Source organism: Haemorhous mexicanus, chromosome 3 (genome assembly GCF_027477595.1).
Source record: "Haemorhous mexicanus isolate bHaeMex1 chromosome 3, bHaeMex1.pri, whole genome shotgun sequence".
NCBI classification, from domain to species: domain Eukaryota; kingdom Metazoa; phylum Chordata; class Aves; order Passeriformes; family Fringillidae; genus Haemorhous; species Haemorhous mexicanus.
The window spans coordinates 48,351,392-48,372,699 of record NC_082343.1 but is presented as its reverse complement, the minus strand read 5'-3'; the positions used below and the strand labels follow the sequence as shown (position 1 = coordinate 48,372,699).

At 37.7% G+C, this 21,308-nt stretch overlaps 1 protein-coding gene across 9 annotated transcripts in view; it reads left to right on the top strand.

Moving 5' to 3' along the window:
- RGS7 (regulator of G protein signaling 7) overlaps positions 1-21,308 on the top strand; it is a 257,489-nt gene that overhangs the window by 167,930 nt on the left and 68,251 nt on the right. For all 9 annotated transcript variants that reach the window (XM_059841690.1, XM_059841686.1, XM_059841685.1 and 6 more), the window contains 2 exons: positions 8,751-8,857; positions 18,799-18,850. In XM_059841690.1, coding sequence (XP_059697673.1) covers positions 8,751-8,857; positions 18,799-18,850 — 159 coding nt within the window. The remainder of the gene's footprint in view (positions 1-8,750; positions 8,858-18,798; positions 18,851-21,308) is intronic.

Below are 21,308 nucleotides of genomic sequence, written 5' to 3'. Positions count from 1 at the left end.
ATCTGGTGTGCTAGCAGTGACTGGCAGCAGTATACAAGAAAACCTGAAATAATACCATAATAATTATAATACTGAGTAGAAGTGGTCTATGCCCAGTATTTTGGCTCTTTTACAGATGCCTGAAACTGTGGAGCAAGATTTCATCTGAAGGAATTCTCAAAAGTAGTGTATTTGCAGGAATTGGAATTTTTGTAAAATTTTGGTTTTTGTCTTTAGCAGGTTTACTCACAAGGGTGCACATATGACTTAAAATATCAGCTCAGAGTTTCATACTGGAGGAGGGAATGAGTGAAGTGTTTGGAAATATCTTACAGAGATAAGTTCAGAGAGTCATTAGGGAAAACAAGACACACAGGTTTTGATTTCCTCTATTTTGCCTTAGAGAAGCATGGGAATCAAAGCTTAAACCAAAAAGTTGCAGTTTCAGAGGAAGACCCAGAAGGAAAAACAGGAAACCCGTACTTCAAAGGAGTTTGGATTTCACCCTTCTATCATTTTGATTTGAAGAGACAAGAGATATCAGTGATAGAAGAGCAAAAAGTCGGTAATTTCTACAAAACTGAAAATAGAAAAGATCAAAGAGTAGTAATAGTGAAATTAGAGGAAAAGTTTTATAAATGCTGACTCTCATTGGTACAGCACTAGATTCCACCACTGGAATGCCTGATTGCTGGTGTGATATTGATAGGTACTTTACAAAATGAGGCTGGAGATGACAGGAAAACTCTAAAGGCAATTCTAAACATTTTCAGGCCGCTTTTCACGACTGCATACTGGATGAACTGTGACAAAATCTAGTTACCAAACTGTGCCATGTTCGGTTTTGTCCGGTAACTAAGCCTGCCTGTTGGTTACAGCTTGGATGGATTTCTTCCAGCCTCTGTAGTGGCACATTTCCAGTTCACTAAAGAACCACTACAAACAAGTATTCCAGAGGGGAAGTTACAGCACAGCTCAATGGCAGCACCTCACTCCTCACTTTTCTATTTCTTGACACCTCATGTTGCAACTCCAAATTTTTTTTTGCCTTTTTTTTTGGTCAACATGAAAGCTTTGGTTATCACCTCAAGTCATTGCATTTTGACATCTCGGGCATCTGCCTTTCAAGATACAAATTTATTAAGAGAATAAAAGCAGATTTTAATAGGACATAGCAGCAGTTAATGTGTCGTGAGCTGAAATGCAGTGGGAAACAATCGCATAAGAAAATTAACAGGAAATACTTAAAAAGTTTTAAAATGGAGGGTTTGTGTGTTGCTAGATGGGAGATGCATCTTCTTTTTCAAGGACTGCTTTTTTCCCCCTCCAAAGTGATAATTTATTTCTTTTTATTTCCCCTTTCCTGTGAGTGAATAAAGGCCTTTGTTTTTGTTTTGTTCTTTTCAGAAACTGTAGGCCAGCTTCCCCTTTCCTTCAGACTTTGATGGTGACATGTCTTCTGTTGATCCTATCTGGATAAAAGTTTTTTGGATTTAGGTCAGTCCCCCTATTCACCCACATCTTGTGAGCACATAAGGCAGGTGTCCCTGTAGCAGAGTAATCGAGAAAATGCTCTTCATCAGGCATGAGAAGGAGGACATTATGATTATGTAGAGGATTATGATCAGATTTATTGCTAATACAGTATCTAAATCTTGCCAATACAATATATAAATACCAGCTGTGTCATCTGCTACAGTGGATTATAGCGTAATTAGGCTGTGGTCCTTCCTTCCTGAGGCAGTAAGACTCCCCTGCTTTCTAAACTTCTCGGACAAGTCTGGGTGCAGCTGAGCCCACTTATTCTCAGATTTGGTCAACAGTTGATGTTTAAAGGCATATAATATATGGAGGTGCATCTAGAAATGTACAGGTTTGCAGTCTTTGGCCTTGCAGAATTCACAATTACAAAGCAACAAAGCATAAATGCAGCTACTCCAGGATTTTATCTCTGCATTTTAGTCACCCATCCTAAGGAGTTCTTCACCTTTGGGCTGGATGTACTCTTCCAGAATCCCTGCTGGGGGGGGTTTCCACCCAGAAACTGTGTCCAGCCTTGGAAAACCAGTTTCCCCAGTTGGACCAGTCTCCAGAAGCATTTTACACCCTCTCACAGGCTGATGTGGATGAAAGTCAGTCACAAACATCTCATGTCCCCATTACTGGAATACACTAATCATGTGAGCATCCAGAAATTCCTCCTGAAATATTCACCTGGCATTCTTAGGGCAAACCACACTGCCCATCAGAGACAGGGGCAGAAAGGGGAGGATGCAGGAACATCCAGCTGTCTTTCATCTCTGTCACAGTGCTTGTTTTGCTGGATGTTCTTGTGAAAAATGTTTCAGGTGTGCATCATTGTTTCTAGATTTGGGATGCACTGCATGTTACACATCATCTCAGACTGTAAGGGTGGAAATTACCATTCCTTGGGCAGATGACAACTCATAGCCCATCTTTGATGGGTTTTCCTCCATACCTGCTGGGTGATCCTCCTACCAAAGCCTCTGCCCTGTGGATGGTATCAGCAGGCCCTGTCTAGCACAAGAAAAATCCTACCTATTTAGGTAAGATGCTTTGTTGACAGATAATGTGGCTTGTGATTGTTATCTTGAAATCAAGTAGGAATCTCATTTTAATTGTGTTTGAGTAAATAGTGCCTCTTCTTTCACCACTGGGTTTATCCTCCTTAAAATGACTCTCACCAAGTGCTTCTTCCCTTTAAAAATTCAGATGGGACAAAAGAGTGTGGTTTATGGAGTTGTGGGTGTTCAAGAATGTTTCTAGCTGGTTTATTTTCTCCTCTTTAAAGACCAAAGTCAGGCTGAGACAGTGAGTCTCTCCTACGCTTCATGTCAGTGTGAGAAGAAGGTTGTATTTTATTACTCTGATCCTTTGCAGCTTGTGTTCACACTGGCAATGAAATGACAGCAGGAGTGAGGTGAGAGTAAGTGATAAAGTCTTGGCATTACACACTTACAATGAATGTGTGCTGGTGAAGTTCTGACTCATTAATTCTTTTTCCAGGCTGCTGTGTGGCTTAGCAGTGCACTTCAGTACTGTGATGGATTTTAGATTCAACAAATAACCCAGAATACCAAATAGTCTATTGTTTCATGGAAAGGGAAGTGTTCATTTGTTTGATATTTTTGGATCCTAAAAATATATGAGAACTAGGCAGTTTGAGGTGTTCACTGTTTTTTATATCATAAAGCAATTTTAGGGATGCAAAATGCCCTAAGTCGCGTTCCTGGTAGGAAATCTTTCCACATAAAACATATGACAGACTCCAAAAAATGACTTTTGAAAGTGGAGCCCAATTGGAAAATTCTCTATTTTTCTTTCCTCACTCCCTCAGAGATTACTGCAAGCTGCTTCAAATGTTGTTAGACTATACTGGTATGATGCTATAAAGTGTTTTATGGACTTCAGAGTAAAAATAAATACAGATACCACATCACAGGTAGACCTGAGATGTGTAAGAAAAACCAGAATTCACACTAATCACAGAAAACATATCCTTTAAGGGGTTTCAAACCAGAGAAACATCATTGTTCCTTGTTTTTCTTTGGAATATTCTTCCTTTTTAATTCCTTCATGTGGGCATATCGTAAGAAACAACTTGTTCCACCAATACCTTACCCTGCAATTTAAGATGAACAAACTGTCAGCAATCCATGCAATAATTATTACAGTAAGGAGAAAACTGCACTATGTTTAAAAAAAAAATAAAGGCAAAACTCAACCACTAGAGTATGTTTTTCATTCCTTAGATTTTGTCAGGGTACATTGTCCCAAAGCATTGAAAATATCTGACTCTAGTATAAAAAGTATATTAAAAGTGACTGACATTTAATCTGTCAAGATCACTGTCTTGTAATGGCACAGCAGATGGCTGGGCAATATTATGTCTCACAGAAATGATTTCTAATCAATCTATGTACATCAGTTGCCCACTTCACCCACTCAACTAAATAAAGTTCAACAGCAGAGTGAACCATAGAATTTTTAGCTTTTTCTGTGCTTTTAGCCCAGCAATAAAATATACATTAGGAATCAAACCTACACCCAAAGTGCTATTTTGATTTTATATAAAATATTTGTATCCTGTTGAATTGCAGTGGGCTTCTGTCTTTCACCTGAGGAATTCTTCTTCCATTAGCTATTGTTGCTCCCAACACTTTCCTATTTATACCTATAAAAATTAAAACAGTGGTTTGGGTAAATTTGTTTTTTGAATGTGCCGCTCCACTTTTCCACTGTATAATTACTAGGAAGTATCTGAAACCTTAAATCAGATAGTTGATATCTTCAAAAGAAGGTGTCGAGCTGAGGAAGCCAAAGTCTACTCCATTTTACCAGTTACACCTTCAGGAGCTTTGTCTTCCTCAGGTTTTTTACGTGACATCTTTGGCTGCAGTTTGTACTCCTTGTACAGCAGCTGACTGCCATTTGAATTGTGCCTCCTCAGCGAGGCTATCTGGGTGTGACTGGGGATTTTATTTCCATTCTGTGTTTTTTATACCGAGCGACTGAGGACTGTGAAATACTAGTTGTGCCGATATCACATTTCTGGGTGCATCTGTGTACACTTGCCATCTAAAAACCCAGTATTTTTTTCTTTTATTCTGTTCCTCCAATTTTTTGAGTTTGTATTCTGAATACATATAAACATTACTCTTTCTACCTGGCAACCACTATGTCTAAAAACATTTCTTTCAGACCTCTTTTTTCTTCTTATCTAATGCACTTCACAGATGTTTTTGATGTTCCCAACCTACATTTGCCATTTTTCCAGATGAAATGTGCTTCTTAAATGAAAATCCTCTAACTTAATATGCAGGCATGAAGATATAGAATCTGTCTGTATTTGAATTCTGGGCATTTAGGCATGTCAGATTCTTCTGCAGCTGGCTTCATTTTCCTTTTCAAGCTCGTGGGTTTATTTCCTAAATACTACTGTTGTACTTCATTGGCTTCTTACAGTAGTTATTTTCTCAGTCTGATTTTAGCAAATTGAAATTTTAGCAAAGTGTTGCCTCTGTAATACTCTGGACAACCTCTTGCTTGGAGATTAGAAACTTCCTGAGAGCTGAGTTTTCTTTCTGTGCTGTAGTTCCACTGCTGCTGCACAGAGAGTATCAGTATTAGTCCTCTGCCAGCCTGGTGTGAGACAGGAATGCAAACTTGTGGATATTACTCACCGGGTATAATTTTGTAACACTCAAAGTGTGAGCTACAGTGGATGTTAGGTGGATACTAAAAGGGAATATTTATGCATTTATATTCATGTAATTCTGAAAGAAACTTATGGGTTGACAACATAAAAAATGAAAATTAATTGTGTATTAGTTAAGGAAAAAAAAAGGAGACGTTTATATGTCCTTATTAAGGCTTAGTAGCTGAAAGGACAAAGATATACCTTAACATTGAATTAGTGTGGATTCCAGCTGAATGAGATTGCCTGAGGTAAGAGGAGAATCACCTTACTCCCCATACGTAACTGGAGAAGAAATATAGGCTGCTCTTGGGACTAATTCAGACCTTAAATAACTGTAATTGACTTCCAAGGAAGGGCAGGTAACTCTATTTTTTCATGGAGAGCTATTGTGACTCTACTTGCTTATATATACTGACTCAGTCAGGGAGAGAAATACAAGCCCTTATGTGGGAGCTCAGCACATCACTCCTGATGTCCAGAGCTACCGAGAGAACCCTTGGGGGGCTCGGGAGTCCTGGAATGTTGCCAAAAGCACTTGGTGGCTTGATTTTGATCCATCTAGAGATGTGCCACCGATGTATGAGGAAATGGAACCTGTGAGAATCACTCGGGTGTAAATGGTGAAGGGAAGATATCATTATAGGGTGAATAACAAATTTTAGAGTTTCGGTACAGGGGGGTTGTAGAGACAAGATGGAAGAAACAGAGTGTGCCACCAAGCTTTTCCTTCTTCTTCCTGTCTTCCATCTTCTGGGGTGGTGTTGGCACTTGTAGATTGGTCTGGGGTGAAGGTGTACTTAGTGACGAAGATGATAAGTATTGGAGACAAAAGGTAAATATGATATACGTAGTTTTTGTTATAAAAGATGCGGCCGCCTTGGGGGTGGGCAGAGTGCCTTTGGCTGCTGTGCTGGTCAGATCCTTCGGGCAGAGAAAAGACTTTATAGATAAGAGATAATAAACAATTCTGAAGACCGAAAAAACCTAGCGTCCAATCTCATCCTTTGAAGCCCAGCGTGCAAGAACCATCCTGAGTGTGTGTGGGGGCAGAGACAGACAGCCGACCCCAGACCCTTACTGCTACTGCATCCAGCCTTGCCTGGAGTATAGGCTGTTCTGGCAGGAGCTTTCAATGGTTTCTTCTCCAATTGTCTTCATCCCTTTTTTATCTTCTGTATTCCACTTCAGCTTGACCCATCTAGAGTCACAGAGCTGTAATATAATTCAAGCTGAGAGGGACCTCAGGAGGACTCTAGTCCAACTCCTTGCTCAAATGAGTGCAAACTGTAAAGTCAAACATGTTGCCCTGAACTTTATCTGTTCAGGTGTTGAAACCCTCCAAGGATACAGCTTACACAGTGTGTCTGGGCAGCTGCTCCTGCTGCTTGGCTGAAAGTCAGAACTATGCCTGGTTTGGTTTATTAGCATTTTCTCTTTTATTTATTTCTTCATTTTTTTACTTTATTGCCCTGCAAATCCATAAGGATCTTGGCTCACTCATTTTAAAATCTCCTTTCAGGTATTGGAAAGGTACTGCTAGACACCTCCAAAATTTTGACACCTTCCTTTTTTTCCAGTCTGACCAAGCCCAGCTCCTTCAGCCTCTCCTTATAGGGTGCATTCTTCAGCCCTAATGATGTTGGTGGACTCCCACTTGACTCACTCAAAGTTTGTTATGTCTTTTTTGTACTGCAATGGACATGTTAATCATAACTGGACATAGTAGTCCAGATATGCTCTAAAAATTGCTGTGCAAAAGGAAATAATAGAGCTTCTTGTGATCTTGAAAAATACTGTGATTCAGAATCCAGGAAGCACATGAAAAAAACCTGGAGCCTATTTAGTGTAGGCTAAATCAAAAGAGAATGCACTCATCTGTGTCAGAGCTCCCTGGCAAGCCCTGTCACCCTTGTCTGAGAAAGATTTTCTCTAGAAAAGTTAGCACATTTCTTCTTTGTTTTTCTCTCATTCTACCAAGGTACATAATACGTGCAAAAATAGAAAATTTTTTGAGTTGGCAATAAGTTGCAAGGCGAAGAACAAAGAAAAGCTTAATAAAATTGAAAGGCAGATGAACTGAAACAGTAAAAAAAAAAATTCTCAGTGGCTGACACAATACAGAAAGCATTGATTCAAAATTTCTGATTCAAGGGATATTAGCATTCAGCAGCTTGAAATGAATGAATAACAGCAATATATAAACTTTTTCTATTTAGGACAAAGTTCAGACGGGAATTTACAGACATCACAGGCACAAGGAACAAAGCAATTCCCTTCATTCTGTTAGAGAGATTTCTTGTAGGCTTGTATCTGGGAAAAGTCTAAACAGCTTTGTGGAGTTTTACATCAGGCTGGAGAGCTCATAGCCAGAGAGGGTGTCTTGTATTTTAGCTAATGATTCTGGCTGGATGGACAAGAATCAGTTTGCTAAACACAGGGATGAAAATAAATATTTGGTATCAAATAAACACTGTAGGGTTGTGTGCTCTCAGTTAATGCTGTCCAGATCCCCTTTCTTGTTCCTTTCACATGTTTGCTGGCTTTGGGCTGGCCTAAACTTGTCCCACTGCTTCTCCTGTGTCTCCTATGAGAGTCAATCTCTTCAGGTGAGCAAAGGGTGAAGGAGGGAATTTTTTGGGATGCTAATGAAGTGTGGGTAAATAAATAAGCCTTCTCACACTGAAAATAATAATGGGTAAAACATAAGTCAGAATGTCTCTTTCTGTGTTTATCAGCAAGAACACAGATGTCAGGACTCTAATTTCTTTCTGTGTGATGATGCTTGACTGCTGGTCGAGTGCTGCAGTGGGGTTTTTAAGAGTCAGGACAAATCTGTGCTAGCCATTACTGAAAACCAAATTATAGGCAATAGGAACAAATGAGCACTTCTTAGAGGATGAATATAAATCTGGGCATTATCCAGAGGGGTTGTGTTGTCTCACACCTTTGAGTTATTAAAAAAACACTTGGACAAGGTCCACGGGTAGTAGCTTAATCTGCTTGATTGAGGAAGTTGGATAAGATGACCTTCACAAGTACCTTCAAAGTATTTTCCTACCTCATCTGTTCTAAGAACCTGTTCCTTTGCTGTTTTTCCAGTAAGAAATTTTTGAGGAAATCTCTATTCTTTACAGTAGCTCTGATAAAGCTACTGAGAAAGATATCATGTAATTGGAATCAACTATTTTAACATGTAATCAGGAACTGTTGTGAAGAAGAAAAGCAGGCACCACCATCAAGGTAAAGGTGACAGCTGTTTTCAGCTTCAGAACAAGTGAGTGAACATTAAGGCTACCTTTTAACGTCGATATAAGTAGTGGAACTGCAGCTACAAGTGGGACATGTAAAAGCTATTTGTTAAGGAAAGTGCAGTGTTTCTTTGGTTGCATCATTATATTACACAGAAAAAGACAGCTCTTTTATGATGGTAGGACTTTGAGAACAAAGTGGTTATCTGCAGGATATCAGGTGAGTCTTAACAACAAACCTAAATTGCTAAAAAGATGTTATTTAACTCTTTAGTTTATCTTTCTTTTTTTTCTTGAAACAGTTGAAGCTCTGCATTTGGGAACTCTGATGGCAGCACATGGCTATTTCTTCCCAATCTCAGACCATGTTCTAACACTGAAGGATGATGGCACCTTTTATCGATTCCAGGTAAGTATTTTCAGTATGTTCTTGACTTTCACAAATGGAGGCTCAAAGACCTTACAGAAAAGTTCATGGCAAATTTTATTTCTAAATTTTCAGAAAAGTGTTAGGCTGATAATGAATATTTTGATATCTGGAATAAAAGTGTGATAATGCTGAGTGTGGAATTGTCTCTCATGAAATAAATTAATGTACTATTTTTGAAATATAGTAAACTATATTATGTTGTTGCCCCTTATTCCTAGTATAGTCTGAATTTAGAATGGGGAGATATTTTAAATATCAAGTCTATACCAGAAATCTGATAAATAATGGAGGTAATGTTTATTTTTCTTCTTTTGTGAGAATTTCCTTACTGGTAATTCAGTAGTATTGGAGTAGTGTGTATTCTTCTAGCAAGTGCAGAGACATTTTTAAATTGATCTGTCAGTCCCATTGCATACAACAAACAGGCAGATGGTTCAGAACAAGCTGGAAGCATAAATATGTACATATGTCTATACCTACACTTCCACATATATTATTCAGAAACCCACATAGCTGTATCTCATGATATTAAATTTCAAACTAAGACCCTGGAAGCAGAAGTGTTTTTCTAATAATGACTAGTGGGCTAGAATTTTGCAGAACAATATTGCTAATGACTTGAAACAAATATGACTGCAAAGTGCCAGATTATGGATTCAATGGAAAGGATTCACTTTGCTTGTCACGTGCCACTTTTGACAATGGTGGCTGTGTTCTGTGTTAGGTGGTATTGCTCTTTCTGTTAGGTGGTATTCCTGGTGAGTATCACCAACTGCTGCTCCATGCTCTTGTTTAAGTATTTATTGCTCTGAAATGATATAATGCTTATCACTATGAAATTGAGTTTGCTAATTCTTCTCTGTTACTTCTATCTGTATTAAATACTCAGTAAAATAACATCTGGTAGAACAAAATCTATTGTCTTCGAGATATATAGGTCTAAACTTTGTCTTAAAGTTTAAGTAAAAAGCCATCAAGAACAAAATAGTGGTGAAATTGTGATCTTTCAAATGCAGAAAACTGGTGATTGGAGACCAGTCATAGTTTCAAATATTGTATTTTATTAATCTCTCTAGAATACTTTCACCCATTATTTGGCTCAATATTTTTCCCACGTAAGGGAAGAGAAAGACTTGTAATATTTGTGTAAATCAAAATATTAGCATGAATATAATTAAATATGCACAGCACAGTCAGGCAATGAAGAGCATTATTGCATACATGCAATCAATATTATCTTGTTTTCATATTTAGATCTTGTGAGTCAGACTGCAAAAAAGTTGTTCTTCAGCAGAACAGAAAGTTAGATTTGTGCATGGGTAATACTAAGAGTAAGCATTCCAAGCCTCCTCCCCTAGATCCACAGTTACCTTTGATTTTGGAGAGACTGTTTGAAGGAAAGGGGGCTTTTTAAGCTCGTGAGGCTTTAATCCCCTCAGTGCTCAGTATAAAGGAGAGAGATGGCACATGGTTGAAGGGGCTTGCTGATGTGCATATAAGGTGAGTGGAAAGGAATCATGGAGTGGTTGAGGCTCCAGTTCTTGGCTTGGTGTCTGAATAAGCAGTGTCCAGAAGGACAAAATATATATCAGCTTAATTTTGTGGAGAGTAGTACCTACCTGCAGGAGGGCTAGTCATTGAATTCTGCACAGCTGCCTCCACCTCTAGCACAAGAAACAAGCACCACTGCTGGCATGATGGTCTGACTGAAGGAAAGTACAGACTAGCATTAGCTGCACCGTGGACCACTGGGAGTCCTGCAGCTGCCCTGCTGTGAGCTTTCCTCAGAGAGGTCCACAGCCTACGTTTGGGCACAAAGCTTCAGCGAGGGCTAGACTGTATAATCTTCTCAGTGTATTTATAGAAGTTAAGAATTTGGCACCTATTTGACAAATGCATATGAAATAAGACACTTTAATCAAGTGTTGCTCAGTCTGTATCTGCAGTGTTTGGCTTGTTTGCTTTTCTGTGGTGCCTTTTGCATTGCCATTCCTATGCCAACAACGTGACTTTGCTGTTGTGACAATGCAACTTTAGCTGTTAATGTATAGGATGAGAAAAAATTGACAGTGGTGACATATTGTTAACCGGAGTTATAACAGCAAAATTTGTGTGCTTACATCTCCACATTCCCCACCAAAATAAGGCTGGTATAAAATCTGTTACTGAACTGCTAAATTAGAAGATGAAGGGAACATATTCAACGGGGAGGAAAGTTTGACTGCAAATGTGTGAATTTTGCACTAGAATAGACATTCAGGTTCTCTGCACATAGTACCCTCTTAGAACTGGACAGGATTCACAAATTTCTGGACATTTTGATAAAAAAGCCATGCACCTGCCAGCACTGAAAAGTTAAGAAGCCACACCTGCAGAGAAATCTTTGCAATACAAAGACCTAACCTACAAAAACCAGACTAGCTATAGTAATGTTCTCCATGTGCTTGATGTTTTGTTCTCAAAAGGGTGACACATTCCCTCCTGACAGTAAAATTATCTCTGGCTTGTTTTAAACCACCTTCTGTTGTATAGAAATAGCTAAAAGCAGTGGAGATTGAGCTTCACTTGGACAAATTCCCTTTTATAGGCAAAAATTATTCTTTTCCAGTTATTACTCTTGCCATCAGGAGGCAAGAGTACAGTTACATATGCTTTTTTAAATAATATGAAACAAAAAAAAATTACGGATCATTTAGTGACCTACTCAGGTGTTAATTAGGTTCATTTTTGTGATATCAATTTAATTCAAAGGAGAGAAATATAAATATTAATTGCCTTATTAAGAGAGGATGTTTTTATTAGACTCAATAAGGAAAAGCAGAAACAGCTGCATTGCCTTTTCCTGGTAATTTAAACTGTTGACCAAAAAAAGGGGCTCACCATTTTCCTCTGCCTGAGAGAAGATAAATATGAGGGGCCAAGATAAGAAAAGCAAGCTGCATCTTGGAAAACATATTCCCTGGGCTAGGGATTACTCATGGAGATGTTCCATTTGTGTCCACACAAATGATAACATGTCCATCTTGGTGAGGAATGCCTGGCTTGCCTTCTCAGCTGGTAAGCTTCTGTAATATCATCCCACAGAAAAATATTCTAATTTCCTCCACAAGCCCTGAATGCATAGTGTCTCCTGATGTTAATTGTGAAAAGTAACATTTCCCAGTATCTTCTGGCTGTAAACAAACCCCTGGGATACCTGAGACTAGTGATAGTCACACTCCCATTTTTAAATGAGATTAATTCATGATTTAACATTAATTAATTTTGTGAGATGAGGGTTAGGTTTTGCTGTTGTTTTGTACCTTTTAAGATGAAAGACACAAATATCTAAGGAAAAGAATGAAAAGAGGAACAGTTTCTTGTGAAAGTAATTGTGAAGATAGCAGCAAAATTCATGGACCTTGGAAAGACAAGGATGTGGACTTGGATATTTTCTCCTGTTCTGCCACTGGGAGCACTTTCTTGATGAATGCATTTAACTGCTCTGGCCTTGTTTTCCCATGCCTAAATTGGGGATTAAATTATATAGTAATCACTCTAAGGATCTTGAAATATCTTTGTTTCCAAATAGTTTAGAGTGTGAAGTGTTGTGGGCACCTCATGTCTCAGGTAGAATTGCATTGCTTTACACATCTCTTTGAGCCAGCCTTACTGAGCTAGCTTCTTCTTGGCTCATTCTGGACCAGCCTCTGGCCATTCGGAATTCTGAGTTTGTGGCTGAACATCACAGCTCTTCAGCCACTCTCCAGAGCCTTTCTGGATCGTCTACTGTGCCTTGAGGGAAAGATTTTATTTGAAGCCAGATTTTAGAAATGAAAAAGAAACAAGTTATATTATGCAGCATTTGGCAGATTTGTTTTTTGCAATTGCAGGTGTGATAACTAATTCCTTGTCTTTTCAGGTCAGGTTTGGTATATACAGGTTCTGTTAAGGTTTCTAAGGGAAAAAGATTTTAAATCCATATCTTTTTGACTGCCCCACCAGTGCCACTTTTATTTTTTTAACTCCTTACTCAGACACACTTTGCCCCATACTGCTTTCCATGCTCATCCTCTTTTCGGTTAGAAAAGAGGAGTCATACAGGCAAAATCTTGTTTCCAAATTCCTCAACCTCTCTTTTAATTATAGTGAGCTAACCATGGAGCACTGTTTGCTTCCTGTATGGGCTTGACAGTGCTAGACTAGCAATCTTACCCTTTTACTTTACCAAGAAATCCTTTTTGTGAAGTGTGACCAATGTAAAACAGAATGCCAGTGAAATCTGCCATCCACCATGCAAACCATTTGAGATTGTGCACAGCTACTTTTCAGCAGAGGCTTCATTTCTGCTGTTTATAAAGACTCCCTGGTGCCTGAGAGAAGAATAGCAGTAATATGCAAAGGTTTAAAAGTGATTTGAGTACTCCTCCCCCATCCAAGTAATTGGATTTTAAAAAATTTTGTGAAGTGGAACGGAGCAGCTTCAGAGACAACAACTCTTTTCTTATTGTCAACAAGGGGTAGCTGAAAGATGCTTAGTGATTGCCCTCCTCAGTTATGCCATTTAATGCATAGAAATTAATCATGTTTTATAAAAGCTGATGGCTAACACTGATTTTTACAAGTGACTGTTTCATTAGCTCAGATATTGTTATTGATTAAATTTGAGGTAAAGCCAAAGCAGATCTATTTAATTTATCACTAGATTCCTTACAATGCATAGCAGCCACTGCTGCTGGTTTGTTTATTGTGGAATATGTGCTATATTACAGGATTTTGTTTCATATGACTTTATTACAGGAGGATTATAGATTTATGTGGTTAGGTTTACTTAATGATATTAGAGTATAGCTCAAGAGAACCAGTATGTGTTTGTGTGTGCAAACCTAGTTTTCTGGGCATGAAGGTCCTTGTAATTGTTTTGTTCTGGAGGCTTAAATGTATCTGCAATCATATCTGCAGTGCTAGGTAATCCTTATTTCTCTTGCTCCTGACTTGTTCTGGCTGCTGATTCAAGTTACACCTACAATCAAACAAAGTGCCTCAAAAGCATACTGATAAAAACTGGCAGCATTATTTCTGCCTGGGCTGATAAACAGTACTTGACTTTCCCATAGCCACTCCACCACCCACCTTCCTTCAGCTGCAAGTGGGATGTCATGGCAAAATGACAAACGTTCCCTCTTTAATACTTCTTCATGATGAACTGCTTCATATTTCCTTCTGATGAAAAGTAAAATTCTTAAGGATGATAATTCCTTCAAGTTTTCTACACTCACGCAAGATAACCAAACCACATCAGGATTTCATTATCTTCTCTTTGAAAATGGTGGTGTTATGTAATGTACATGTTAATAAATGTACATGTTATACCACATCCATAGCTCTCCTGGGTGAAATCTTCACTTATGAGCTTCTAGATCATGAAACCAGGCACACACATTGTGTAATATTCATTCTGTAGGAATATTCGACATTGCAAAGGATGCTATAATTATTTTACAGTGTATTTGGATATGTGATTTGTAACAAATAGTTGAACCAAGCTTTGTTTGCAAAGTCCAGCAATTTGGAAGGTAATTTATGTGAGCAGAGCCTCCCTGCATTGCTGTGGGATATTTTTAATAGATCAGATGAGAACAGGCAGCTTTTTCCTTTGCACATGCCTCCTATTCTCACTCCTGACCTCATTCCATTAGACCAGGGATCTTCTTATCAGACTCTTTTTATTTCCTAATCCTTCTGTGTTGAACAAGGCAAATCTTTTTCCCGTAGTCTTCATGGATAACCTCTCTAGCAAATTCTTCTCAGAGATTGTTAAATATCTGGAGCATGAAATTGTGTGGAGACTTTTGAAACAGAAATGGAAATGTGAAGTCAGCACTAGCATTATGGTCACGTGTTATGTGATTAAACTCTTTGATGTCTGTAATAAGGAACAAGGTACACTTCAGATTAAAACCAGAATTTTATGACTGTTAAAACCAGCAATTAGACAAGAAAATGTGGAATATTCCTTTGGAAAAACATCAGTCATTTTAACTACATGCATGTTTATTGTTGGTGCTTTTTGTCCATACAATTGCAGCATTGCAAAAGTCCATTAAGCAGAAACTGATTTTTATATCAGGCTTTATTTTCAGTGTCCAGAATTTTCAAAGACTTTTTTTTCTTGATGTTCTGGACTTTCTTTCTGTTTAAATCTTTATCTGTACCTTATCCTATTTTTTGCCTGTTTTTAGGAGAGTTTTCCTTATCTCTGCACACATCAATGCTATTTCCTGCTCTGAAAATGTAAATTAGATATCTACTCTTTGAATACAACTTAATCAGGAGCTGTAGCTGTGTTTGAGCGCATATCCTAGGGTGATACCATAAGTCTTTACTTGCTGGTAACAAAGTTACTTAGGACTTTGCCTTGATCAAAACACAGAGCATCTAATGTTTATTTCTCCACTAGTAGGGGTTTTACACTGTGGGTGACCTAATGTGCTTTTGAAGAATCCAAATATAAGCAATCTTTAGCTTTCAAAGATTGGAAACATATAGTGTATTACAACTGTTCAATCTAAAGAGTAGACATTGTTAAAGAGAAACATTATAAAAGAGAAAATTTAGGCTTTTTGCCTTTCCTGGAAATACAAATCTTCCCTTTGCTGTAATCTTCTGAAGCTCCTCTGTTTCATGCAATTTTTTAAAAAAATAACTGTCCATGTTTCAAAGGTTACTTGAATTAATATTTTTTCCATGTATAAATTACCCTTCAGGTAATTGCACCCCTTTAAACATCATGCAGATAATTCAGTACTTTTGATAACTCTCACCAGTTAGATAGTAATTGTTCCAAAGTACTGGAGATAGGGGAGAAAGAGAAATACCAGAGGAAGCATTTCATCAGAATATTTACACATGCATATAAATCAGAGTCCTGGGGAACCAGGAGTCATTCTTTAGCTTGGTGAGGTTTTTTTTTTTTTTTTTCTTTTTTGGAAATAAACACAGTTTACCCACGTGAAAACACAAGAAATCCTTAAGCTTTCTTTGCTGAATTTCATCAGCCTTCTAACCTGAACTGTCTGACCTCATAAAAACATTTCCCTCCCTGAATTTTTTTTTTCCCTGTGCTTTGCCCTGTAGCCTTATCTCCACGTCCAAATTAATTTTGGGCATGTTTGCAGAGCTGATTGCAGGCAGAATTGAACTCTGTTCCCTCTGGGAAGCAGCTGGCTGGAGGCCAGCTCTGGCCACGCTGCAGTGCCGGAGCCGATGAGCTGTGCTTCTCAGCAAGTCCCATTAAACGCATCCCAGCAGCAGGCAGGCAGGGTCAGGGCTTGCAGTTCAGAGACAGCTGCTGCCTGCCCAGCTCAGAGCCTCAGCAAGAGAACTCATGCCTCTGTGAAAGACCTTTGCCTGCCCACCATCTCCCTCCTTCTGGAGACTCAAACAAGGAAGGCTTTTAATGATCTTCTGTACTTATCTGTACTAGCTGTTATTTGAATCCCTTTCTCATCTTGTAATGTCTGCCTTTTACTGGGGTTTCTTTTTTGCTTGCCCTATCACACATCTTTGAAACCTTTTAATATGGCTTATCATATGCTTTGCTAATTAAAACTCATGTTCTGTTTTAACTTTTCTGCTTTTATCTCCCTGGCACAGAGAGGCTTACACTCATCTTTAGTAACCAGTGCATTATTTTCTGCTTTTTCCTCAATCCCTTCTCCACATTTAGGTTGCACCTTTTTATCCTTCAAAAAAGCCTTGGTCATCTCTGCCTCCTAGCGAGCTAAAGTGACAACATTTCACAACACTGAAGATCATGTCCCCTTTCCCATATTGTGTTTAGTGCCCACACTGCTTCACCCCTCAAAGTGCAAGTTTCAGTAAAATTTTAATGTGTTATTTAAACTGAATACTGAAAAAAGTACTCTGGCCACACATATCTTTTCATTTATGTATGAAACAACAGAGTCCTCCTCATCACTAACATAGTTGTGAATATACAGTATTTGTTCGTAGCCTATTGTGAAATGAATGCTGAAAGCAAAGTCTGTGATTTTTCCCTAAGTCAAAAGGTGGAATTTGTTGTTAATTTCAGCTGGGATCGGAGTATATGCAATTTGTCATGAGAAATCCTAAGTATGCATGAGGGGCTTTAATGTGGACTTTGCAGCAAGTATGCCCACAAGTGGAAGAGTTTCAGCTGGAGAGCTGCTTGAGCAGATATGGCTGCTATGTATTTAGTAACCTTCACTACACACTTTTTTCAAAAGCTCAGCTTGAACCTGTAAACAGAGGTTTGCCTTCCTTTTAGCAGAGAAATGATGTAGCTGTGCTTTTCTTCTTGGGCCTCTTTGGATATACACATTTTGTGCTCTAAGGAAGGACTGTTCTCACTTCCTGAGTTTGTAAACTGTATATTTCAATGATGGTGACTTTTTACTTTATGTGAATCACTCTAATAAATTTTATAGTTGCCTCTCCAAAATGTGCTGAGCACTGCAATTAATTCTTTAGGAGTTCATCTTTTTTCTATTTGTGCTTATATGTGCTTCTACTGGTCACTTTGATTTCAGTGGCACTGTGAAGGAATGGTTGATTGGAGAATTACTTATTGTTGGTCCCTTAAAATATACCAAATGGCTTGCAAGAAACTCATCTTAGCCTTTGAAGTTAGCTTGTGATAGTTCTTTTTTTTATCCTTTAGCTCCTTGCTGTTGCTTGAGAAATAGCGAGTTCTAAATTGCTGCTAATAAGCAATTGCATCTAATAAATTTGATGTGTCAATGTTACAAAACCAAGAGATTTTTCACCATATATATATAATTTGACAATTGGTGTGAATGTGTCACCCTTCAGCCCTGCTGGTTTCCAGATTAACATTAAAACAGTTTTGAAGGGAAGTGGGCAGCAAAGAAGTTTCCATTTTTTGCAGCTGGGAGATTTTTGAGAAAAAAACAGTAAGAAATAGAGAGTAAAGCAGAAGGTTTTCCTGAAGAACCACCTGTGTTTTGAAATACCACTCAAACCACTTCACACATTTAATGAGTTGCATTCAACTGCTCAAATATGATGTAATTCTCTGTAGCTGTGTGTATGTGTTTATGTACAGATCAGTCACTCAGTCACAGAATATTCTGAATTTGAGGGGACCCACAGGGATCATTGAGTCTGACTCAAGTGAATGGCCTGTATGGGGATAATGTGCTCTATAAAAATGCTACAATAAAATCCATTTTAACCAAAAGTTGTTATTTAAAAAATGAAGTAATTTGTATGAAAAATGTCTATACAGTCTTATATTCTCCATTTGTTTGAAGTGAATTCTTTTAAAAATACATGTACCACAGTCTTAATAAGTATAGTGTTGAAGTAGTTTTTGGTATTTTATTGTCTTTCCCTTAAAAAACCCCCACATTTTAAATCACAACCAGCAAACAATTATTAAAAAGGAGGTGTTGATGTCTTTGTGAAAACAGGATGTTTTTAGAGGCACTTTGAAACAAATCACACCTAGGAAAGACAAATGAATATTAATCTGTGAATGAAAACTCTCAAAAATCAAGAACCGAATGAACTTCAAAGCATCTTCTGTCTTTAAACCTCTAAACCTGCTTCCCCAGGACATGTGAGAGATGTATTTCTAGGGAAAATGTAAAGGACAAACCCATTATCTAGCCTTGTGGGTTTTGTTCCTTTAACTTTGAGAACAAAACTGCCACTTTTTCTTTTTTCTTTTTTAATGTCATTCTGACACTGGTGTGATAAACAGGTGTACAAATGTAATTTTCTGTTTTGATGCCTATTTTAAAAATGTCAAGTTAACAGTTTAATAGATCTACCAAAAATATAAAATGATTCTGAAAACCAGTAACAATTCAAGGACTGTATAATGCTTGCATTGTCTAACTTGAGTTTCCTACTTCTTTTTTTTTTGCCTATAGACACCCTATTTTTGGCCATCAAATTGTTGGGAGCCGGAAAACACAGACTATGGTCAGTTTAGAAATATTTCCTATTTCTTTTGGAAATTATGCGTTTTGTTAATGAATGAGTCATAGCAATCTGTCTTGTTTCACCATCCCACTGTTTAAAACACAATTATATGTCATGTAATTCCTGTGCAAGAGCTACTGATATTGAAATGAATGTGTTGCTACCTTTTTCAAAGCTGATCAGAAGCTTCTCAAAGTCATAATTTGGAGTGGATCTGAGGAAAAAAGAAAAAAACCCAAGCCCTAAAATTCAAGACTCATCAAAACCGACCTTACTATTTATATTCTCTGTTTGCTCTAGAAAGTGTAATTATTTACAATGAGAGAGTCTCAGTGAAGCAGAGGAGACTTTATTGATGGTTGTGCAATGCTTATTATCAGGTTGAGAACCAAAGATTTGCCTAGTTTAAAACTCTTAATTCCAATATACACCATGTGGAAAATTACTGATTATGAAAACTAATATAGTTCCAATATGAACTTGATTACAAAATACAGTTTATTTTTTATTTGCCTGTGTCTTGGGAGTTTATCAGTAAAGTATATATTGTAATTACTGATGTGTGCTTAGACAGCAAAATCTGAGGATAATAGGTAGCAATATATTAGGAAAAATATTATTAAAAATTATTACAAAGTTAGGTTCTTCTGTACATCAAATAGTGACCTAATTTTTAAAGAAAGTGTATCTATGAGCTGCCTCCTGTTCATTCTAATCCAAACTGTAAGTACTGAGCTCATCTAAAGACCAGGTCCCTTGTTTAGGTAACTGAGCATGTACATGATAGGTTATGTTCTCAAAACTTCAGACCATGAATATCTCTTTTTACAGCTTTTCAGAAATGTAGGTGAGTGTTCACTTGCAATTTGGATTCTCTGCCCTTGGGAGCCAAAGACTTTGGAGATGGATGGTTCCAATAAATTCTTCCTTTCTTTTTAAAGCAGACTCACTTTTATTTCAAATACATTGCCAAATAAAATAATTTAAAGCCAAAACTCTCAGCAGAGCTGCATGTCTCCAAGGTACAGTTTGAAAATGTGACAGTTTCCTCATCCTATAAGAGTAGAAAAATGTTCAGTTTTTTACTGATATTGAAGATGTCCAGTAAACAGTTACTGAAAGCTCTCGAGGAGGAGGGATTGTTACCACGTGTGTGTTCTTAGCCACTCCATAAGAGGAAATTACTCACTGAAGGAAAAATGATTGATTTACCATTTACTACTTCATTAAAGTCCCCTAATATGTTAAAGATCTGTAAGCAATTAACTATGGTTTAAGAGACATTGAGTTGTTCAGCTGTAATGTGTATCGTATTTCTGGGGTGGTTTAAAGAAATAATTATATGCTTAACATGTCTGAATTTAGGATCAGGCTGAGAAAGTTTATATTACTATCCTTTAGTCTAAAGCAGGAGATACTAACTTTCCTGTCACACCTGATCAGTGGATTGGTCAATGAATTATAAACCTTAGTCAGTAAATAGAAATCTTGTATAACGTGTCCAGGTTTGCACGCCAGGAATACAGAATTAAATTTGGAATCAGTGTCTTTATCATGCAGGGAGGTGCTTTTGTTGAACAGTTATTGTACTCATTTGAGAGCTTTTGAGATTTGAATATGTTTCAGTTGCTGAGGTAAGCTCCTTGGTTGCAGAGGGGAGAAGGAAGGGAAAGCAATCCCCCAATCCTGCTGTCACATTGCTCCTTCCATATCATGAGCCAGAAGTGCAATCCTGTATTAAACAGACCCACAGCTTCCCTGTGCAGCAGGGCCAGAGCATTGTACTGGAGCTACCAAAAGTGGCTGTGTGTCACCAGAACGGGATAATGCTAGAGCATTTGCAGGAAAATAAACTTTTAGGGCACCTTTTCAATACTGTACTTATTAGGTTAGCATCATCCAAATCCCAGAAATTAGCATATCCCTTGTAAACAATGGTGATCAGAGGAATACAGAAAAAAATCAAAATATTTAATCAAAATATTTAAGGAACCAAAATAAATCTAAAGTAGGTTTGCATGTTCTTCAGATTTTCACAGTAATTGTTACTTCCTGGACAATACAGTACATAGAATTTATGTTATTACAGATATGCAAATGCATTTCATACTTATCATGCATTATAGTGCTGTGGAGTGCTACCAATTTCATGGACTGTCTTGAACGAGCTTAAAACTGTGCCCTCTAAAATGATTGACTGTGGCAGGCATTAGAAGTCTCTCAAGACCAGCAAAAAGCAAACTCTCTCTGTAATCTTCTTTGATCAAAGTTACTAACAATGCAAATCACTTTCTTTGCCATTAACCTATTTTAACAAGTCATTGGAAGCACTCTAGAATTTTATTTTAATTTAAAAATTCATCCTAACCATTCATCTTTAATCATCCATAACTGGGCTACTGTCCAGAATGTAGCACACTGCCAGGAAAATAATTTATCTTAAACAAGAAATTAAATG